The sequence below is a fragment of the Chiloscyllium punctatum genome, chromosome 7 (genome assembly GCF_047496795.1).
Source record: "Chiloscyllium punctatum isolate Juve2018m chromosome 7, sChiPun1.3, whole genome shotgun sequence".
Classification (NCBI taxonomy): Eukaryota; Metazoa; Chordata; class Chondrichthyes; order Orectolobiformes; family Hemiscylliidae; genus Chiloscyllium; species Chiloscyllium punctatum.
In genome coordinates this window covers 115,037,889-115,062,248 of record NC_092745.1, presented here as the reverse complement: position 1 = coordinate 115,062,248, position 24,360 = coordinate 115,037,889, and the positions used below count along the sequence as shown (strand labels likewise).

The window sequence follows — 24,360 nt, the reverse complement described above, 5'->3', positions numbered from 1 at the left end:
GGTGTGGTAAATCTTTGAAAGAACTGTCCATTTTATGATACCCAAGTTAGTTTTGTAATGCTCAATATTAGAGTCATAGAGATGTACAGCATGGAAACAGACCCCTCGGTCCAACTCGTCCATGCTGACCAGATATCCCAACCCAATCTAGTCCCACCTGCCAGCACCCGACCCATATCCCTCCAAACCCTTCCTATTCGTATACCTGTCCAAATACCTTCGAAATGTTGCAATTGTACTAGCCTCCACCACTTCCTCTGGCAGTTCATTCCATACATGTACCACCCTCTGCGTGAAAAAAGTTGCCCCTTGGGTCACTTTTATATCTTTCCCTTGTCCCCCTAAGCCTATGCCCTCTAGTTCTGGACTCCCCCACCCAGGGAAAATACTTTGTCTGTTTATCCTTTCCAAGCCCTTTATTTTTATAAACATCTAAAAAATCACCCCATAGCCTCTGACGCTTCAGGGAAAATAGCCACAGCTAACCTCTCCCTAAAGATCAAATCCTCCAACCCTTGCAACATCCTTGTAAATCTTTTCTGAACCCTTTCAAGTTTTACAACATCCTCCCAACAGGAAGGAGACCAGAATTGCATGCAATATTCCACCAGTGGTCTAACCATTGTCCTGTACAGCCGCACATGACCTCCCAACTCCTGTACTCAATACTCTGACCAGTAAAGGAAAACATACCAAACATCTTCATTAGTAGTTAATAATTGTAGCAAAGCAAATAATAGCAGTAGTTTAAGTGAAATGTTTTTCAGAATTAAAGCAAAAAGCCTTGAAATACAAAGAGGTGATTAAGAAAAGATGAAAGGAAAGCACTGTGTAGAAGAAAAACAGCTTACATAAAATAAGATGAATTTTATTGACAAAATTAACACATTCTAAGCTATTTGAACTCTGCATTCAAGTGGAATCATAAATTCTCAGTTAAATAGATTAATGATGTTAGATCTTCATCTGAGTAGGCCATGGCTCAAAATATATTGTGATAGGTGAATTCCCCTCTCCCGACACCTTGAAAAATAAGAAACTGCCAATCTAAAAATGCCACAAAATTCAATCATGGGCCAACAAATCAGAAAGGTTGCCCCTTTTAAGTAGAAAAAGACTGAGGGGCTGAAAGGGGACTGAGCAGTTTAAAACCTTTTATCGATGAAATATTTTGGTAACTGGATCCAGGAAGTCTTCAAGCTGCTGAGGCAATTGCTTCCTTGTAAATGAATATGCGGTTCCTAGTTTGCATTATTTGACCCTTGCAGTAGGCATATTCTCTCCCTTGACTATGCTGTACTTCTGGATTCCAGTGTATCTTGACTGTGATTTGGGAACAGATTCTCTGCTAATAGCTACTGAAATTTCCATTGGAAGGAGGAACTATTGAATTTTTTTGAAGAGAAATTTATCTCATTATTCTGAAAACAAAAACTTTTAGTGCTCCATATGTTCTCTAAACTGCAAGTTTTGTGTAGTTTTTGCATTCTAATAATTTATTTTTTAACCAGTAGTCCATTAAATCATGACCTGGAAAAAAAAGTCAAGAAAAAGTCATCCATTGAACCTTCAGAACAGTATACAAAATTGAAGGTCAAAAGAATCACTGATTCAACGACTGTAGTAAGTTGACTTATTCTCTTCAATATTTCTGCTTTACAGCTTGGCTATTGAAATCAAGGAGGTATGGAATATAATTACAAAGGCAGCAATCATCTGTCGTCATTTTATCACATCGATTTTTCAATAAAGGTTCATAAGTCATGAATGACTACTTGAATTGGAGTTACTGTAATTGGGATGTTTTGTCTGCTTTCTGTGTCCTCTCTGTATCTGGATATTTAGATGTCAGTGGATACTAATCAATGGTGGACTAATTAATAGATTGTGTACATTCTCACTTTTCAATTTTTCAGTAAAGTTATCTGAAAAAATGAAATTCAGAGTGTAGTCCATGTTGATCAATGCCACTAATTATTCTAGCTTTGTTTAATTTATTTGAAGTCGGTTGGTTCAGCAAGTTTCCTTAAATCTGTTGGTCAGCTTGTGTTAGCAGCACAGGTAATATTTACTTAGATAATTGGCTTGGTTCTGGTACAATAATGCACAGCCAACCGATTGTGTTCAGTTTGTGTATTTGTTACAGTTAATTCAGCAAAATTAAGAGTTTGATGTTTACAGTTTGAATTGACTTTAATAGACAATGTTTTCAGGGCTGTGGGGAAAGAATGGGGGAAGTGGGACTTAATAAGTTTCTCTTGCCGGCTCTCTTCATGGCACAATGACCTTCTTTTCTCCTGTCATGATTATATGATTTTATTTAAGATTCCTAAATCGATTCTTGTTGAATATTCCTAGATTATTTAAAAATACTGTTAGTAATAGATGGTCATGTGACATCACTAAGTTTATGTAGTGTATATACCCAAAGATGCATTACAATATGCAATTTTATTCATTTCCCATTTTTTGCGTATACAGAATGTGTACATAGCATGTGCAGAATGAAATGATTTTAAGTGTTAAACTCATTCCTAATACGGGGAACAAAATGAAGATTTACAAGTAGTTTGGGGGGGCTAAAGAAATTGTATCTATTGCTAAGCGGAAGAGAGAGGCTTATATGATGTTGAGGTGAGATGGTTCAGATGAGGCGATGGAGAGTCAGAGTAGCTAGGAAGGATTTAAAGAGAGCATTAAGAGGAGCAAGGAGGGGACATTAGCAGTCTTTAGCAGGTAGAATAAAGGAGAACCACAAAGCTTTCTATAGATATGAGGAATAAAAGGATGATGAGGGTAGGAATAGGGCCTATCAAAAACACAAGTGGGAAGTTGTGTGTGGGCCCTATGGAGATCGGAGACATACTACATCGTGGGCTGAAGGGCCTGTTCTGTGCTGTATTGTTTTATGTTCTAAACGAATATTTCTCACCTGTTTTCACTCAGGAAAAGGAGAATATTGTAGAGGAGAAGACTGAGATATGGGCTATTAGACTTGAAAGGATTGAGGTTAGTGAGGAGATGTTATCAATTCTAGAAGGTGTGAAATTAGGTAAATCCCCTGGGTCGTTTAGGATTTTTCCAAGAGATCTCTGGGAAGCTATGAAGGAGATGGCTGATCTTTGAGTCGTCATTGTCCATAGGTTTAGTACCAGAGGACTGGAGAATTGCAAAAGTTGTGCCCTTGTTCAAGAAGGGCAGTAGAGATAACCCAGGTAACTTATAGACTAGTGAGCTTTGTGTCTGTTGTAGGAAAAGTTTTTTGGAAAGGATTAGAAGAGAGAGGATTTATCGAATTTTGAGAAGATTTGTAGCTCAGATTGGGGTTTTGGGTGTAGGTTTGCTCGCTGACTTGGAAGGTTCATTTCCAGACATTTCATTACCCTACTAGTGGGGCCTCCAGGCGAAGCATGGATACATGAACACCAACTAGCCACAAAAAGACATGACCCACTCTGACTAGTATCCTCACATATGGATGAGGAAGGACACCACTTCGACTGGAGCAACACATCTATCTTGGGACAAGCCAAACAGAGACATGCACAAGAATTCCTAGAAGCATGGCATTCCAACTGGAACTATCAACAAACACATAGAGTTAGTCCGTATCTAACACCCCCTGAGAAAAGGAAAAGGAAATAACTTCACCACAGGAAGTGACATCACCAACCCAAAGAAACCCAAAGATATAAATAGAAAGCAAGAATTTTCAGCATTGCTTTGCCTGGAGGCCCACTGAAGATGTTACCTAGTAGGGTAACAAAACATCTAGAAGTGAACCTTCCAGCTCAGCGAGCAAACCTACATCCAAAAGATAGGATTTATAATTATCTAGCAAGCAATAATTTGATTGGAAATAGTCAACATGATTTTGTCAAGGGGAGGTGGTGTCTCACAAATCTCATTGAGTTTTTTTGAGAAGGTGACCAAGCATGTGGATGAACGTAGGGCAGTTAATGTGGTGTACGTGAACTTCAGCAAAGCCTTTGATAAGGTTCCACATGGTAGGCTACTGGAGAAAATGCAGCGGCATGGGACTGAGAGTGATTTAGCAGTTTGGAATAGAAACTGGCTTTCTGTAAGCAGGCAACGAGTGGTGATGGAGAATATTCAGCCTGGAGTCCGGTTACCAGTGGTGCGTAAAAGGATCTGTTTTGGGAACGTTGCAGTTTGTCATTTTTAGAAACAACTTGGACGCAGGCATAGATGGATGGGTTAGTAAGTTTGCAGATGATACTGAAGTCAGTGGAGTGGTGGACAGTGTGGAAGAGTATTGCAGGGAGACTTGAATAAACTGTAGAATTGGGCTGACAGGTAGCAAATGGAGTTCACTGCAGATAAAATGAGGTGATTCACTTTGGAAAGAATAACAAGGCAGAATACTGGGTCAATTGAAAGGTTCTTCATAGTGTGGATGTGCAGAGGAATCTTGGTGTCCATGTACACAGAAGGAGAAAGTGAGGACTGCAGATGCTGGGGATCAGAGCATAAAAATGTGTTGCTGGAAAAGCGCAGCAGGTCAGGCAGCATCAAATGAGAAGGAGAATCGACGTTTTGGGCATAAGCCCTTCTTCAGGAATGAGGAGGGTGTGCCAAGCAGGCTAAGATAAAAGGTAGGGAGGAGGGACGTGGGGGAGGGGCGTTGGGAATGCGATAGGTGGAAGGAGGTTAAGGTGAGGGTGATAGGCCAGAGAGGGGGTGGGGACGGAGAGTTTGGGAAGAAGATTGCAGGTCAAGAAGGCGGTGCTGAGTCTGAGGGTTGGGGCTGAGAAAAGGTGGGGGGAGGGGAAATGAGTAAGCTGGAGAAATCTGTATTCATCCCTTGTGGTTGGAGGGTTCCTAAGCGGAAGATGAGTCGCTCTTCCTCCAGGTGTCGTGTTGCCATGGTCTGGCGATGGAGGAGGCCAAGGGCCTGCATGTCCTTGGTGGAGTGGGAGTGGGAATTAAAGTGTTCAGCCATGGGGCGGGTGTCCCAGAGGCGTTCTCTGAAACGTTCCGCAAGTGGGCGGCCTGTCTCCCCAATGTATAGGAGGCCACATCGGGTGCAGTGGATGCAGTAAATGATGTGTGGAGGTGCAGGTGAATTTCTGATGGATATTGAAGGGAAATGAGGGGGGAGAGGTGTGGGCTCAAGTTTTGCATTTCTTGCGGTTGCAGGGGAAGGTGCCGGAAGTGGAGGTTGGGTTGGTGGGGGGTGTGGATCTGACAAGGGAGTCGCGGAGGGAGTGGTCTTTCTGGAACGCTGATAAGGGTGGGGAGGGAAATATATCCTTGGTGGTGGGTCCGTTTGGTGGTGGCGGAAATGACGAAGGATGATCCGATGTATCTGGAGGTTGGTGGGGTGGTAGGTGAGGACTAGTGGGGTTCTGTCCTGGTGGCGATTGGTGGGGCGAGGTTCAAGGGCAGAGGAGCGGGAAGTGAAGGAGATGCGGTGGAGAGCATCGTCAACCACGTCTGAGGGGAAATTGCGGCCTTTGAAGAAGGAGGCCATCTGGGTTGAAGGAATTGGGAATATGGGATGGCGTTTTTACAGGGGGCAGGGTGGGAAGAGGTGTAATCTAGGTAAAAACGCCATCCCATATTCCAATTCCTTCGCCTTCACCGCATCTGCTCCCAGGCGGACCAATTCCAATACCGAACAACCCAGATGGCCTCCTCCACACACCCCACTAACCCAACCTCCACTCTCGGCACCTTCCCCTGCAACCACAAAAAATGCAAAACTTGCGCCCACACCTCCCCCCTCACTTCCCTCCAAGGCCCCAAGGGATCCTTCAATATCCATCAGAAATTCACCTGCACCTCCACACACATCATTTACTGCATCTGCTGCACCTGATGTGGCCTCCTATACATTGAGGAGACAGGCCACCTACTTGCGGAACGTTTCAGAGAACACCTCTGGGACACCTGCACCAACCAACCCAACTGCCCGTGGCTGAACACTTTAATACCCCCTCCCACTCCGCCAAGGACATGCAGGTCCTTGGCCGCTTCCACTGCCAGACCATGGCAACACGACGCCTGGAGGAAGAGCGACTCATCTTCTGCCTAGGAACCCTCCAACCACAAGGGATGAATACAGATTTCTCCAGCTTCCTCATTTCCCCTCCCTCCACCTTATCTCAGTCCCAACCCTCAGACTCAGCACCACCTTCTTGAACTGCAATCTTCTTCCCGACCTCTCCGCCCCCACCCCCTCCCCGGCCTATCACCCTCACCTTAACCTCCTTCCACCTATCGCATTCCCAACGCCCCTCCCCCAAGTCCCTCCTCCCTACCTTTTATCTTAGCCTGCTTGGCATACCCTCCTCATTCCTGAAGAAGGGCTTATGCCCGAAATGTCGATTCTCCTTCTCCTTTTACGCTGCCTGACCTGCACTTTTCCAGCAAAACATTTTTAAGTCCATGTACATAGACCCCTGCAAGTTGCCACACAGGTTGATAGTGCTGTTAAGAAGGCATACAGTGTGTTGGGTTTTATTGGTAGAGGAATGGAGTTCCAGAGCCATGATGTCATGCTGCAACTGTACAAAACGCTATTGCTGCCTCACTTGGAGTTTTGCGTGCAGTTCTGGTTGCCCCATTGTAGGAAGGATGTGGAAGCATTGGAAAAGGTGCAGAGAAGATTTACCGGGATGTTGTCTGGTCTGAAATAAAGGTCTTAGGTCTCAGAGGCGGTTTAATAGAAACATACAGGATGATCAGTGAATTAGACGGGGGGACAGTGAACATCTCTTTCCTTGGATGATGACGTCTGCTTTTACAAGGGGCCATAGCTGCAAATTGAGGGGTGATAGATTTAAGACAGATGTCAAAGGCAGGTTCTTGACTCGAGTGGTAAGGGAGTGGAATGCCCTACCAGCCAATGTAGTAAACTCAGCCACATCAGGGGCATTTAAATAGTCTTTGGAAAGCATGTGGATGTAATGGGATAGTGAAGGGTGATGGGCTTAGATTAGTTCACAGGTCGACTCAACATCGAGGGTCGAAGGGCCTGTTCTGTGCTGTATTGTTCTGTGTTCTAACTTAGGTTTCCGTTCCTGGAATAGTTGACTTAAAATATCGAAGCAAGCTTTAAATGGACCAACTTGTTGGCCTCACTGAAGTGTATTGAATTTGATATTCTTTAAAATCTTGGTGATGGAGTGGTGAGATGTATGTTTGTTTTGGTTCTGCATTTGAATCAGAGTTATGTTTTTAGTTTAATTTGAAATGAAGTTATCATGGAGGTTGGTACCAAGACCTTATTTATCATTATCAAGCAATGTTTTAATCCTTAACAGGAAAATGAGAAAAGCAACCAAAGCCACTGTGATATTCAGGACCAATCTACAATGCTGGATACTCTTGCCTTGGATCTTCCTGGTCCCAAAAGGTTGTTCGTTCATGTTATATTTATATACCATTCTTTATAATTTTTCAATTGTTTTTTTCTTATATAGAGTCACACAGCATGGAAACAGAGCCTTTTGTCCAACCATAATCCCTAACAAAACTGGTTCTTTTGAAATAGTGCTTGGCCCATATTCTTCCAAAGCTTTCATATTCATGTACTTATCCAAATGTCTTTTAAACTTACCTACATCTGTCACTTCCTCTAGTTCATTCCACACCTGTACACTATATCAAAATAAAATTGCCCCTCATGTCTTTTTAAAATCTTTGTCTTTTCACCTGAAACGTTTGCCCCCTAGTCTTGAAATCCCACATCCTAGGGAAATCTGCCATTCACCTTAGCTATACTGCTTATGATTTTATAAACCTCTAAGATCACCCCTCAACTTCCTGTACTCCAGTTTTTAAAAATGTCCCGGCCTATCCAGCCTTTGCCCATTGATCGCACCCTCCATTCCCAGCAACATCCTGGAAATCTCTTCTGAACCCTCATCTTTTTGATGATAATCCTATAACAAGGCAACCAGAACTGGACACAGTACTCTAGAAGAGGCCTCATCATCATCTTGTACAATTTCAACATAATGCACACCTCCTTTAATCAAAGGACTGAGCAGTGAAGTCAAGCTTGCTAAATGCCACCTTAGCACTCTAGCTGTATGTGATGCAAACTTCGAAGAATTATATACCTGAACCCTTTGGTTTCTCTGTTCTACAACATTACCCAAGGCCCTACTTTTAATTGTATAGGTCATGTCCTTGTTTGTTTTACAAAAATGCAATACTTTGCATTTATCCAAATTAAAGTCCATCTGCAACTCTTCCACGCATTGACCTATTGATCAAGATCTCTTTTGTAATCATAGAGAACCTTCTTCACTGTCCACTATGCCACTAATCTTGGTGTCATCTGCAAGATTACTAACTAGGTTCATTCAAAGGATCTGACTGTTACTGAAGTTAAATGTTCTAACAATAGTTTACATTTCTAGTATGATTGAAAAATCAACACAGTAGATCCTTTGAGTGAAGGAATTTCCTTGCATTTCAGACCTAAACTGCTCTACAGCTACAGATACAGACACAGACCGACAGACAAACAGACACCTGTTTGTCACTTTCTTAGTAATCACTATGAACTTTATAGACCGTTGTGCCACAGCTTACTTCCCACTAGCTTTGTATTGTTTTCAGTAGAGCATCAGAGGCTATATACTACTAGAAGTATATAAAAATATGAGAGACATAGATAAGGTAGATAGTTGAGTCTTTTCCCTGGGTGAAAATGCGAAATACAAGGGGCCATAGATTTATGATGAAAGAGGGAAAGTTTAAAGGAGATGGGTTTTTAAACATCGCGTCATAAGTACCTGCAACACACTCTTAGGGAAGAAGTAGAAACGATAGCACTGTTTCTCAGACATTTGAGACACATCAAAAGGCAGGGAATACATTGCAGGCAACTGGGATTAGTTTAGAATGATATTGTTTGATCCAGACATGGTGGGATGTGTTTCCTTTGCTGTACTGTTCGATGTTCAAAATGGGATATTTTGCACTTGTTCCCTTCATTCCATCTGTTCTGTTGTATCCTTAATAGATTCAAGCATTTTCCATTCCACTTAGGTCAGGCATATAGTTCTGCATTTCCATTTCCTTACTTTCTGGCAAGCAAGGTTACGTTTGCCACTTTCCAGTCAGCTGTGGCCATTTTAGAATTAAGGGAATTCTGAAAGATAATCAATATATACACATTCTCTGCAAGCATCTCTTTCAGAACTCACCAGATCCAAGCAATTTGTGAATTTATAGGTCCATCAATTTCCCTAATAATTTATTTTTCTGGTAGGTCATAAGTTAGTACTTTTACAGTAAGGTTTGCTTTCATCAGACTGTCCATTTGAGTTATTTTATGTTGCTTATCTACTTTCATTTAATCTAACTTCCCAGTCTATCTGTCAATTCTCCCAGTTCATAATAGCTCTGCAATTACCTTTTGTTTAAATTTTAGATCATAGTTTCGGACTCAACCACTTTGAATATCACTACTTTGTTTTAAGCTTGTGTTCTTTTCTTGCATTCTAGGAGACTTGTTGAGAAAAATGCACAATCTTTGAATACCTCTGATGTGGAATCCACTGGTGCGGCCAGCACCACAGAAACTACCTCAACTAGTCTGTGTAGACAGTCCAGGTAATTTTAAAAAAAAACTATTTTTCAATGTTTCACTAATTGTAGGTCTTGCAGTCAAATCAAAAGGGAAATTTAATTAGGACTGAGTGAACCTGTGAAAGTATTTGCTGTTCAGTGGCCGCAATAGTACTCAATATTTCTACACCTTTGTGTGTGCTGCTGAGGTTCACATAGACTGCAATCAATTAAAATCTTTGATCTGTTAAGAAGTTGCCCATCACTTTGTACTATTGCTGTTAAAATGTCTGCAAGTTATGTCATGTTAATCAGATGAAATTGGTATCTTGACTGCGAAGCAAGTCATAGCTATAGCTGAAGAATATCTTCAGCCTTGAAAACTAATTACATAATTTTGCAATGACAGATTTTCCAATCTCATGTTTTCAACTTTTACATTTTTAAGTTTACTTGGAGATTTTGGATTCTTATGTGCCTCATTCATTAGTTTTGCTCTTGAACGTTTATGGAGAGGATAACCAGTGCATTTTATTTTCTGGCTTGCAGTCCTAGAGAACATTTCATGTGATTTGGCTGCATATTTGCTTGATAACCTCACTGTTTCTGGACTCATAAAAATCCAAATGCTTAGTGCAAGATTCAAATTAATGTAAGGGTAAAATCCATGCCAAATGATCTTAGATAAGTGTGAGCAACTTTCTCTGCAGTCCATTCATTGTAAATGCTATGACTTTGCTGCTGGCAGTGAAGCCTAAATTGATATGATGCCCAAGAGGCTTGATGTCAGTGTTTTTAATTTCATTTATCTCAACAAGAAGTGACAGCTTTCCTTAATCTAGATTTGTGATGTAAACCATTTCTCTCCACACTTACTGCAAAACCTGAGTATTTCTGTTTTTCATTTCAGATTTGTATGCCGATGTTGTGTAGCTTAGAGATATTGCATTCTTAAATAAAAGGTCACATTGTCAAGAAGCAGTTGCATTCGCATAAAACTAGAATTAATTAGAGACCCCCTTTCAAATTAAAAGAAGCTTGAGGTTAAATATGAAGATTCTTTAGAGATCACATTGAAATTAGTGATCACATCGAAATTAGTTGTGATGCACTCACTGGAAAATTAGTGTCTTGCTGCACAGGTACAGATTAGTTACTTGGAGGGCCACTACGCAGTCTCTATATCAGAGTAAGCATCATTGAAACATGGGGAGAATATAATGTGGGATTTAAATTTAAAGAAATTTTAATTTATCTATGTAATGTACTTAACTACTGACAAAAGTTTCATATTGATAAGTCCTTCCATCACTCCCAGTATATAATGCTTTCTCTATTCTGTTTAGTTTTGTATATGGCAACTAGTTGGATTTAGGAGTTCAACAGATTCAAATTTAATAACTATAAGTTGGTACGGGGCCATCCAATACTAAAAGCTGAGGAGAACCACTGCGTGTCAAAACCAGTAAACTGACACAGTAAAACCAGTAAATTGTACAGAAACGAGCTCATGCATGTGAAAAGAAAACAGGTGGTTATGTACTTGTACTCAGTGTCAGTGGTGGAAGGAGTGGATTTTTGTGGATATGGTGCCAAACAAGCAGGCTGCTTTGTCCTGAGTTAAAAATCTCACAACACCAGGTTATAGTCCAACAGGTTTATTTGGAAGCACTAGCTTTTGGAGCGCTGCTCCTTTATCAGGTGGTTGTGGAGAATAAGATCATAAGACACAGAATTTATAGCAAATGTTTACAGTGTGATGTAACTGAAATTATAATTCTCACAAACTTTGAAATTATATATTGAAAAAGACCAGGATTGTTTGTTAAGTCTCTTATCTTTTAGAATGACCAACCAGCATGGTCATTCTAAAAGAAGAGACTTAAACAATCCAGGTCTTTTTCAAAATATAATTTCAGTTACATCATACTGTAAACTTTTGCTATAAACATTTTGCATTGTATGATTTTTAACTTTGTATACCCCAATCCAACACTGGCATCTCAAAATCATGCTTTGTCCTGGATGGTATTATGCTTGGGATCCAAGAGTCATACAGCATGGAAACAGATCCTTCAGTCCAACTGGTCCATGTTGACCGTGTTCCCAAACTAAACAAGTCCCACTTATCTGCATTTCACCCATATCCCTCCAAACCTTTCCTATTCATGTACTTATCCAAATACCTTTTAAATGTTGTAACTGTACCTGTAACCATCACTTCCTTTAGCAGTTTATTCCAAACATGAACCATTCTCTGGGGAAAAAACAAAACAAAAAGCATCCAAACACAATTCCTTTCCATTCTACTTTCTTGTTCATCTCTAACTTTAAAGCTTTAGCTCCTTAAAATAGGCTTGCAAAAGAGGTGAAATTGGTTCCACCCTAGTTGGTTGTTACATTCAATTAAACTCAGGAAAGTAAAAAGTTGAAATTGATGCTACTAGAGTTAGATTTGTATACGTTTTCAAAAATGTAAAGAACAAATAAACTGGCTGAAACTTTGTAAAATAGATTTAAAAAGTAGTGACTTTTCTGCATTTTGGTACTTTGGGGGAGAGGAGAAGGTAGACATGCTTTTTAATTTCATCTTTAATTTGTCCTGTGGTCTGGAGATTTTGGATGTCAGTTTGCTCGCTGAGCTGGAAGGTTCGTTTTCAGACATTTTGTCACCGTAATAGGTAACGTGAGTGAACCTTCAGTGAAGCACTGGTGTTATTGCTCACTCTCTATTTGTGCTTAGGTTTCCTTGGCTAGTGATGTCATTTCCTGGTTTTTTTTTCACCCCAAAGGGTGATAAATGGGATTCAAGTCTGGAGATTTGTTGGCATAAGTACATCCAGACACAGTTAAGTAATATGCAAATTTCAGTCAGACAAAAAGTTATGTAGCAGGAGAAGCCCTGTTAGTTTAGCCTTCCCCAAAACAGTCTGGCTGAATGTGACAAAGGAGAAAATTGTCACACAAAGGGTTCAAAATTAATAGGGAAGAAGTCAGATTGTTGGCACTTTTAAGTTGACAAAATGTCAGGACCAAATGAGATGCATCTAAGGATTCTGAAGGAGGTGAGAGTGGAAATTGCAGGGTGCTGGCCATGACTTTTTATTTTGGCTTCCTTGGACTTGGGTGAGGTGGACTGGAAAATGGCAAACATTTTAGCCTTGTTCAAAAAAGGTTGTAAGGATAATCCCAACAATTGCAGACTAGTAGGTTTAATTTTAGTGTTGGGGAGACTAGTATTGTAATTTTAATGTTGGGAAGACTTCTAGAAACAATTAGTCAGGATAGAATTAATAATCACATGGAAAAAAGCTTAAAAAGAGTCAATACTGCATGCCAGTGAGACAGTACTGTGACTGAGTCGTTAGCATTGCTGCCTCACAGCACCAAGGACTCTGGTTCAATTCCAGCTTCAGGTGACTGTGAGGAGATTGCACCTTCTCCCCGTGTCTGTTTGGGTTTCTCCAGGTTTTCTTCCACAGTCCAAAGATGTGCAGGTTAGGTGGAATGGCCATGCTAAATTGTCCATCCTGTCTGTAGATGGATTAGCCATGGTAAATGTTGGGCTACAGGGATAGGGTTGCGGGGGGGACTGCATCTGGCTGGGATGCTGTTCGGAGGGTTGGTGCAAACTCGATAGACCAAATGGCTTTTTTCCAAACTGTAGGTATTCTGTGGTTTCTAAAGGGGCGATCATGTTGAGTAACTGTGCTGCAGTTTTTCGAGGAAGCAACAGAGTTGATGAGGGTCAGGCAGTTGGTGTGGTATATATAGGTTTTCAGAAGGTTTATTACAGTGCCACACAACAGATCTTGAAAGTTAGTAGTCATAGTATAAAAGGGTGTGTAGCAACATCAATGCAAAATTGGCTGAATGATTGGCAACAGGAATGATTAATATATAGTTTTCAGATTAGAGAAAGGTTTGCACTGGCATTCCCCAGGGGACTCTTGCTTTTCCTTATATATGTTAATGAGCTGGATCTTGGTGTGTTAGGGATAATTTCAGTATTTAAAGATTATACTAAACTTGAAAGAATTGTCAACTGAAAAGGACAGAACTTCAGAAGGACTTTGATAAGTTCATAATCAATATAGAGAAATGTGAGATGATGCACATTGGTCAGAAGAACATTGAAGGATAACAGAAAATAGGGGCTACAATTATGAAGTGGATGTAAGAGCAAAGGGTGATATTCCAACAGATTATTGGATTTAGTAGGGCAGATGGAGAGAGCAGTTCATGAGACAGCGTGTTTTCACCTACATTAATAGAGGCATACAGATAAGAACAAGGATGTGATGTTGAACTTTTACAAGAATCTTGTTAGACCTCAGCTGGAGTATAATATACACTTGTGGGTGTACATTATAGGAAAGATGTGAATGCATTGAACAAAGTGCAAAATTGATTTACAATGTGGTATAATGGTAGTGTCCCTAACTCGGAATCAAGAGACCGGGGTTCAAGTCCCACCAGTTCTACAGGTGTGTAGTAACATCTCTGAACAGGCTGATTAGGAAAACAGGTTAAATGAAAGACGAGTTAAGTGCCTTAGTGAACCGTTTGGGTCCCAGCTATCATTTAAGGGTGGCACGATGGCTCAGTGGTTAGCACTGCTGCCTCACAGCAGTAGGGACCCAGGTTCGATTCCAAACTCTGGCGACTGTCTGTGTGGAGTTTGCACATTCTCCCCATATATGCGTGGGTTTCCTCCCAGGTGATCCAGTTTCCAACCACAGTCCAAAGCTGTGCAGGTCAGGTGAATTGGCCATGCTAAATTGCCCATAGCGTTAGGTGCAATAGTCAGAGGGAAATGTGTCTGGGTGGGTTACTCTTCGGAGAGTTGATATGGACTTGTTGGACCTGAGGGCCTGTTTCCACACTGTAGCTAACCTAATCTAATCTAAAGAATGGTTCCTGGAATGAGAAACCTCATTTACGAGGATAGATTGAGGAAGTTGGGACTGTTCTCTTTGGTGTGAAGAAAACGAAGGGGATTGAGAGTGTTTCAAAATCATAAGTAGGCTGAATGGAGATGGGGAGAAGTTCTTCCTACTCGTAAAAGAGAGGAAAAAAGACAATGAGGAGGCATAGACTTAGTGATATGCAAACAAAGCAAGGACGATGTGTGAGAAACTTTTTCACATCGAGTCTTTAGGGTAAGGAATGCACTGCTTGGAACTGCAGTGGAGGAAGATTCGATTGAGGCATTCTTAGAAATGGTGCACAGAGCTATGGGGAAAACACAGAAGATTGGCACTAGGTAATAGAACAAGTGTAAGCCAAATGACTGCCTCCTGCGCAGTATCAATTGTGAGATTGTGAATAAGTCTTGAGAGACTTAAAACTCATTAAAAGGTCCAGAAACAGAAATTTAAAAGATGAGTTTAAGGAACACACTCCATAATAAATGAGCTGAGCTAGCTTGTTTAAGGATCTCCAGAACAGACATTGTCGAAACAGTTGATTGCAGAAATCTTCTGAAAATAAGCCACTTGGGGTTGTATGTTTGTGCCAACGAAATAAGAAACTTTAAAGTGAAAGCAGGTGGCTATTTACTGAGCTTTGAGTGTAAGTTGTGGGTTAAAAAGTCTGAGACTGTGTTTAAGTTCTTGTATCGTGTGATGTTTTTCTTTTATGGAATAAACTGTTCATTTTTCAAAGTGCCATTGACAGCCTTGAGAATATATTCAGTAATAGATTCATGGTTAAAAGAAAAACACAAGACATGTTTTCTATCAAGCTTAAACACACTCAGGAATGTCTGAATTGTTCAGTACTACAGCTAGCTGGGATCATAACAAAAATATAACTTCAGTTAGGTTGAAGATTGAACATAACATTTTATCTTCCATCTTCCTATCCCACAAACGAAAAATTTATAAATTGGATGTTTCTATTTATGACTTAGTTACTTTGGTTGGAGCAATGTGATGATCATGGTTGTTCATAGTGGTACCTGTGTAGTGAAGCTGAGTAAAACTTTTAATATTTTTGAGATGTAAGCAGTATTGGAAATTAGACCTATAAATGTTACTTTTAAAGTAAATGTTTCTTTTGAAAATTTCAGCTCATTTTATCGTTTTATTTTTATTTAGCCTTTCTGGTCCAAGAAGAAAAACTCGTACTGTTAGATCTTGGCCATTAACATTGCAACGTTTGAAAAAAAGAAGAGGCCATACTTCACCTAGAAACTTTCAGGCCCAGACATCAGAAAGTGGAAATGATAATGATGAAAAAGATAATTGCCAGTATGAAGGACTTGATACAGAAGTCATCAATGATCAGGACATGCACCTGAATCATTTAAAATCCTCTATTACTAACTATTTTGGTGCTGCTGGTAGACTTGCCTGTGGTGAAAAGTATCGAATCTTGGCTCGTCGGGTGACTCTGGATGGCAAAGTGCAGTACCTCGTGGAATGGGAAGGAATAACTGCATCTTGATTCCTGTAATAAAGTTTCTTTTAGAGGCTTAGTTTCTCTTGTGAACTCTTGAACTTTTGAAGCTGATCTGCAGACAGTCATTACAGTCCTAATGTGTCTCGGCTTCATGCATATTTCTAAATTTTATTCCTATGCAACTGAGAACTTTAAACCCTGGGAATGGGTGACTTCGAGTAACTAGCCATAATCTTCAATATTTTCAGGAACCATTTGCAATATTTTACAGTGTCTTTCTCCACTCAGGCTTATCTCTTAAGAATTTTGGTGCTACTGCTTACAACTGTGTACTTAAAAAAATACCTGCAGGGATTAATTAATCTGTAGGTCAGTCTGTACCAAAATGAAGTTATGTGATTTTTCTTTAATATTGTCTGTAGCTTTGTTAGATGTTCAAATTTTTGTGTTGAATTCACAGGGTGAAGAGTATTGCCTTTTGATGTAGCTGTACTGTACCTGGCAGTTTTGTACCTTGATGATCACACCGATACCTCTGGAATTTTAAAAAAATGTAACCCAGGATTGTTTTTAAAACCGGCAACTTTTTTGTAATTCTAGTTTAAGCAAATGTTAGTTATTGCCATGTGTCTCAAGAATTTTAAACGGGCTGGTTTAGCCAAAGAATAAAATTCACACATTAAGTAATTCAAAAGTGTATAGCTTTTAAAAGTCAAGTTGACACAGTTTCATTCCATAATCTACACCATTTGCAATACTTTCCTCCCCACTTTTACTCATTATTCTGTCTCTTCATATTGTAATGAATCATCATTTATTTCCAGGTGTCTATAAGAAACTATATTTTACTGGTCTAAGATTCTGTAGGCATTTGTACTCATAAATTTTGGATCAGAGTCACTTTATTCAGTGTTGGCATAGGGCAGTTGTTTTTGGGTTCTTGCCCTTTCTGGAGGTTGTGGTGGCAGGCCGTCTTGTAATACCATAATTCATGTGGGGACTTTGTATTTAAAGCGCTAGTGGTTTCAACCAGTGAGAAAGAGGCATCCAGGTCATGATGGATGGAATGTGAAAGAAACATGAAGGCAATGATAAGTCTGTGCACCTGCTACCCTTTGCCTTTCTAGACACTGGCTGCTGTGGGTTTGGGACAGCTTTAAAAAAAGCCTTTTTGGCTGCAACTGTGGAACATAGAGTGGATTTTTCTTTAGTGAACTGACCCTACCTCATCCATGAACTACATTTGGATTTGATCCCTCTCTGTACACAAGTAATTAACTGCTAATACTTCAGCAGACTGGTGGAGTGCAATTAGTACCTTTGTACTAATCAGCTGTTCCCCTCCAAGCCAGTCATCATCAGGACTTGGAAACATATTTTTCAGCAACATTCTAGCCAAATTGCACTGCCAAAACAAGTGTTATCTCAGAACTACCTGTAATTCAAAACATGCCAATTCAATTATGACATACTAGATTCCTCCACTGTCATTAGTACAGATTTCTGAAATTCCCTCCAAGTGCATTGTGGGTCAATCTGCACGACATCACTTCAAGAAAGCAGCTCATCACCACTTTCAAGGGCAACTAGGGACGGGCACTAGGTGTCAGCCAACCAGTGCTGCCCATGTCCCCCAAATGATTTTTAAAAAAAATCCAACCATACAACATTCATTGATTCTCCTTTATCCATACATCCTCAAAACTCCCAAAGTTTGAATGAATCCATGCTGACCATGCCCAATTTTGCAATTACCTTCTAAATGTACAGTTGTCATATTGTTCACAATGGATGTTAATTTCTTCCTTACTACTATTATCAAGCTGACAGATCTCTCATTATTTATTTTCCTTGTCACAATCCCAATTGATGTGATTACGGGACTTTAGATGCTAAACAAAGCTGATTTGATAGATTAGTTTGTTTTAGTGAGATAGTCTCTCCCTGATACACAAGAATGCAATGTTGCAGATTTGGTTTTAACAATAAAACAGAAGTTTATTTCACAAAAGAAATAATCAAATAGAATAACTGTACACCAATTGAGATGCTGAAACAGATAATCCCACCAATCCCAAAAGACACCTTGTATAGGATCAAAGCACCCTTTGTAGAGCATTCATACCAGATGAGAATCCTTTCTTCCAATATTCTTAAATTTTAATTTAACTTGTATTAAATCCCACCTAGTAAACCTGAGCCTTCTGGATACTTTCCTATAGCTGCACTTAAATTTTAATTATTAAAACTGCTCTTCTGCGGATAAACCTGTAGGCCGATATAGGTAGTTCTCCTATAACTCTAGCTGTGTTCTCGCAAAACCTCGCTTCATACATATAATGGGGCCTATAGGAAAAGTGGGGTTAAGGGAAGACCAGCAAAACATTTCACTTAACTGCTCAAAAATCTCACAGTCTAATGCAAAGTATAGCACGGCCTGAATGAAGGTTGAAATATTTATTAACAAAAGTAAATTTAACAGTACATTTTAAACAAATGTAAGAAAGCTGCTCTGTCAGCTGGTGCATGTGCAAAACAGCACAGATGGGAGCACACATCACATACACAGGATGGGCACAGAGACTTCAGCACTGACATGGTGCATGCACAGAACGTCACAAACTTCACCTGTGCGTAATGGCATGAAGACCAGCACCGACATTATACATGTGCAGAACAACATGGAGATTTTAGCGCGCATGTCTAGAACAAAGCATGCAAACCAATCCCCAACGAAATCATGCTGTTGCCAACACAGTTAAGTGTTCTCCAAAATACCATACCTTAATTCTTCAGTGACATTCTAGCCAAGTTGCACTGTCGAAACGTGTTATCTCAGAACTATCTGTAATTCAAAACATCCAAATGCAATTATATTAAAATAAGCACAAATAACAACCTATAGTCTTTCATCCATTTATATAGTAGGTTTTCCAATGTAACTTCCAGTTGCCAAAAACTTTTTTCAGAATCTGTAATTATGAAATAAATCACAAATGCCACCAGTGTGTTCATAGCCACTTCAACTGTCTGGGATAAATGTAATCTGCTCCAGATTCATCAACCCTTAATCCAGTTTTTATTTTCAAATACTACATTTACCTATTGCTTCAGTTCTTTTATAAACTCCTTAGTTACATAGTATTTCTGGGATATTTCTATATCTTCCTTTGAAAAGACCGACGCACAGTATGTTTCTTTGACATTTCACTGTTCTCAGCTATAACGTTTGCACCCACCTGCAAAAAGGACCCATACAGGTCATTCTGGGAGATGTCAGGGGTGGGTTCTTCACCCAGAGAGTGGTGGGGGCATGGAATGCGCTGCCCGTGGGAGTGGTAGAGTCAGATTCATTGGCGACCTTTAAGCGGCATTTGGATAGGTACATGGATGGGTGCTTAATCTAGGATAGAAGTTCGGCACAACATCGTGGGCTGAAGGGCCTGTTCTGTGCTGTATTGTTCTATGTTCTATGTTCTATGTTCTATGTTATGTTCTAACGCGTGTTTTATTAATGCAAATTCACTAATGCAATTGATGATTTGGAGACACTTTCTAAAGCGTGAACTTTTAAAACGTGTTGGCTGCAACACAATTACAGTGCCAACGTTTTAAGCACTGTTTCTAAAGTGCAATTTTTCTATAATGTGGGGTTGGACAAGAACGCACCATCACATTATAGAAGAACTACCTGTATTTGTGTTAGCAAATCTTCTGCTTTTATCATTTTGATAAAAGCTTCTTCCAGCTTTCATTCATTTGTTTCTTTCATTTAAGTTTCTTGGTCCTCCTTTCCTGGACCAGAGATTGCTTCCAATCTTTAACGTCACTATTCTTAGCATTCTTATACACTTTGTTTTATCTAATGCAATCTTCAACTTCTGTTAATTGGAGTATTTGTGCCTTTGGGAATATAATCCCGTGTAGACCTTGTCATTTAAAAAAATCCGTAAAGACTATAAGAAAGGAGAGCAGAATTAGGCCATTTGGCCTATTAAGTCTGCTCTGTCGTTCTTATGTCTGCCATGTTTTCCAACCCTATTCTCTTGCCATAACCCTTGGTCCCCTTAATCAAGAACATATCTATCTCCAAAAACCACTCAACATCTTGGCCTCCATAGCTTTCTACAGCAATGAGTTTCACACATTCACCACCCTCTATCTGGAAAGAAAAATCCTCATCTCAGTTCTAAAAGTAATTTCTTCATTGAGGCTGTACCCTCAGAGGAGAAAGTGAGGGCTGCAGATGCTGGAGATCAGAGCTGAAAATGTGTTGCTGGAAAAGCGCAGCAGGTCAGGCAGCATCCAAGGAACGGGAGAATTGACGTTTCAGGCATAAGCCCTTCTTCAGGAATGAGGAAAGTGTCCAGCAGGCTAAGATAAAAGGTAGGGAGGAGGGACTTGGGGGAGGGGCATTGGAAATGCGATAGGTGAAAGGAGGTCAAGGTGAGGGGAGGGGAAATGAGGAAACTGGAGAAATCTGAGTTCATCCCTTGTGGTTGGCGGGTTCCCACTCCACCAAGGACATGCAGGTCCTTGGACTCCTCCATCGCCAGACCATAGTAACACGACGGTTGGAGGAAGAGCGCTTCATCTTTCGCCTAGGAACCCTCCAACCACAAGGGATGAACTCAGATTTCTCCAGTTTCCTCATTTCCCCTCCCCCCCCACCTTGTCAGTCAAATCCCTCAAACTCAGCACCACCTTCCTAACCTGCAATCTTCTTCCTGACCTCTCCGCCCCCACCCCACTCCGGCCTATCACCCTCACCTTGACCTCCTTCCACCTATCGTATTTCCAATGCCCCTCCCCCAAGTCCCTCCTCCCTACCTTTTATCTTAGCCTGCTGGACACACTTTCCTCATTCCTGAAGAAGGGCTTATGCCTGAAACGTCAATTCTCCTGTTCCTTGGATGCTGCCTGACCTGCTGCGCTTTTCCAGCAACACATTTTCAGCTCTGTACCCTCAGATCCTAGTGTCTCCTACCAGTGGAAACATCTTGTCCACATCAGTCTACCCAGTCATATTCTGTAAATTTTAATAGACTACCCCCCACCCCCATCCTCTGAGTACACACCCAGAGTCCGCAACCACTCAAGATCATTCTTGTAAACCTCCTCCAAAGCCAGCACATCATTATTTAGATACAAGACCTAAAACTGCTCACAATATCCCAAATGTGGAGTGACCAGAGCCTTAAACAAAATGAGAAATTGCTGGAAAAACTCAGCAGGTCTGGCAGCAGTGAAGAGAAAGTACAGTCAATGTTTCTGGTCCAGTGACCCTTCTGCAGTTCTGAAGGTCCCCATTGGCAGCTATCATTCTGCCAGGCTGACCTGTATCCACTCATTTGTCTGTCCAACTGTGTTTCGGTCTCTTTGAGCTCTTACTCCTGTTTACTCCTCCGCCCCCAACCCTCCATCCTTTCCCTCTTCTGCATAAATACTAACCTTTTCCTAGCTACTATCAGATTGGAATAAGAGTTACTGGACCCAAAATGTTAACTGCGCTTTCTCTCCCCAGATGCTGCTGGACCTTCTGAGTTTTTCTGGCAATTTCTGTTTTAGTTTCCAATTTCGGCGGTTCACAGTTCTTTCAGTTTTTTGACCAGAGCCTTATACAGGATCAGCAGAACATCCCTGCTCTTGTATTCTCACCCTTAATTAAATGAATGCTAACATTGCATTTGCCTTCCTGACTGCCAACAATCTACATATTAACTTGAAGAAAATCCTGAACTAGGACTCCCACGTCCCTTCATGCTTCAGACTTGCAAAACCTTTCCCTGTTTAGAAAATAGTCTATGCCTCTATTCTTAGTACCAAAATGCCTTGCCTACATTGTCTTCCATCTGCCACTTCTTTGCCCAATCTCCTAGCCTGTTAAGTTGTTTTGCAGCATCCCTGCCTCCTTAACACAACCTGTTCCTCCACCTATTTTTGTATCTGCAAACTTAGCAACAATGCCCTCAGTTCCTTCATCCAGATTATTAATGGACAATGTGAATAGTTGTGGTCCAAACACTGACTCCTGCAGAACTCAGCTGATCACCAGCTGCCATCTTGAGAAAGACCCCTTCATCCCCACTCTCTGGCTGACTGGCAGAAGGCAATCCTCTAATCACGGCAGTACCTTGCCTAATACCATAAAATCTTACTTTGTTTAGTAGCCTCCTACGTGACACACATAATGACTACCTGTCTACAATCAAATCTTTCACTGCATCTTCTCAATCCACCATCTACAATTTGAGTAGTTGTAGGTATGTTTGCTGTGCTGGCAATTTGGATTGCAGATGTTTTGTCCCCTATCTAGGGGACATCCTCAGTGCTGTGGAGCCTCCTGTGAAGCGCTGCTGTATTGTGTCGGTTAGAATTTACGTGGTTTCGGTCCTATTACTCCTGGTTGCCAGTTCCCGTTATTTGTTGCAGTGGTCAGTATATTGGGTCTAGGTCACTGAGTTTGTTGATGGTGTCTGTGGATGAGTGCTATGCTTTGAGGAAGTCTCTGGCTGCCCTCTGTTTGGCCTGTCCTATTATTGTTGTATAATCCTGAAGAAGGGCTCATGCCCGAAATGTCGATTCTCCTTCTCCTTGGATGCTGCCTGACCTACTGCACTTTTCCAGCAACACATTTTCAGCTCTGATCTCCAGCATCTGCAGTCCTCACTCTCTCCTAGATACTCAGGATAGCTGGTTGTGGTGTTTAGTGGCTTGTTGATGTACATGAATGCAGATCGCTAGTTGTCTGCCTGTTCGATCTATATTAACGTTTCACGCAGTCTCTGCATGGAATCTTGTATACCACGTTTGTCTTGCACCTGATGGGTATTCAGTCTTTTGTTCTGGTGAGTTGTTGCCTGAGCTTGGCTGTTGGTTTACGTGCTGTCATAAATCCGAATGGTCATAAGAGTCTAGCTGTTGGTTCTGAGACTTTTTTTAATATAAGGTAGAGTGGTTAGTGCTTTAGGTTGTGATATGTCATTATTGCATTGTTTGTCTGCGAGGCATCTGCAGACAAAGTTGCGGGGATATCTGTTCTTGGCAAAGACTTTGTAGAGGTGTTTTTCTTCTTTGTTTTGCAGATTGGGAGTGCTGTAGTATGTTGTAGCCCTTTTGCAGAACAGTCCTAATAGCAAACCCTTACACAAACCTTGATCATCAATTTAACTTTCATATCCTTATATCTTCCATTTTCAGATGCTAATTTCAGAATAAATCATATACATTTAAACTTCCTGTAAAATTCTATCACTTTCTGGTGACTGTCTCCCAAAAGATCCTTCATAGGGACGCCTTTTTCATTTCAGAAGACCAAACTCAGAATTGGGAAGGGTTCTTCTGAAGAAGAGTCACTAAACCTGGAACTTTAATTCTGCTTTCTCTCCCCAGATGCGACCAGACTTGCTGAGTTTTTCCAGCAAACTCTGGTTTTGATTCCAAACTCAAAAATAGCTTAATTCCAAAAACGAGGCACTTGGAGGCCAAACACCTTTAGATTAGATTAGATTAGATTACTTACAGTGTGGAAACAGGCCCTTCGGCCCAACAAGTCCACACCGCCCCGCCGAAGCGCAACCCACCCATACCCCTACATCTACATCTACCCCTTACCTAACACTACGGGCAATTTAGCATGGCCAATTCACCTGTCCTGCACATCTTTGGACTGTGGGAGGAAACCGGAGCACCTGGAGGAAACCCACGCAGACACGGGGAGAACGTGCAAACTCCACACAGTCAGTCGCCTGAGGCGGGAAATGAACCCGGGTCTCTGGCGCTGTGAGGCAGCAGTGCTAACCACTGTGCCGCCCATAAGGGTGGCACCTTGAGGGTGTCTTGGTTCTGTGAAAAAGGCAGGAAAATGGATACCAGCTTGAGTTGCCCTTTCTGAAAGGCAACATGACCAAGAAGGGCCGAGTCAATGAGCTCAATACAGTTTGGAAGTTCGCATAAAGTCTGAAAGTCACCCTGAAAAAACTGTCGTATCAACCTCACTCATTATGTGTAATTCCATTGCGGAACCCTATCCTCATTTCTTCAACGGTCGCCCACACGCCCGCCTCCATTTGACAAAGCCGCGCGAAATTGGATGGGAAAGAGAGGTCCGCGCTGTCCAAACGGAAAACCGTATTGGAGGAGCAAGAGTGCAGTGCGACCAATAGAAATGGCGGATGTGTTCCAGCCGTCCAATGGGAAGGGTGTACAGACCCGTGCTATCCAATGGGAAGGAGGCAGGTACATGTTGTCCAATGGAAAGGCAGAGCCCCGCGCTGTCCAATAGGGAGGGTGGAATGGCTCGGTCGGGTCCAGTGCCGTCCAATTGGAACGGTGGAGGTGCTGGGCCCCGCGCTGTCCAATAGGGAGGGTGGAATGGCTCGGTCGGGTCCAGTGCCGTCCAATTGG

General features: G+C 41.3%; 1 protein-coding gene across 3 annotated transcripts in view; it reads left to right on the top strand.

Annotated features, from left to right (window-relative positions):
• Nucleotides 1-16,648, top strand: part of mtf2 (metal response element binding transcription factor 2) — a 51,738-nt gene extending 35,090 nt beyond the window's left edge. For 2 of the 3 annotated variants that reach the window (XM_072574669.1, XM_072574670.1), the window contains 4 exons: nt 1,512-1,623; nt 7,290-7,381; nt 9,487-9,594; nt 15,651-16,648. In XM_072574669.1, the coding sequence (XP_072430770.1) occupies nt 1,512-1,623; nt 7,290-7,381; nt 9,487-9,594; nt 15,651-15,999 (661 nt within the window). In that variant the 3' untranslated portion in view covers nt 16,000-16,648. The remainder of the gene's footprint in view (nt 1-1,511; nt 1,624-7,289; nt 7,382-9,486; nt 9,595-15,650) is intronic. The other variant, XM_072574668.1, reaches the window with a different exon arrangement.
• Nucleotides 16,649-24,360: the final 7,712 nt, after the last annotated feature.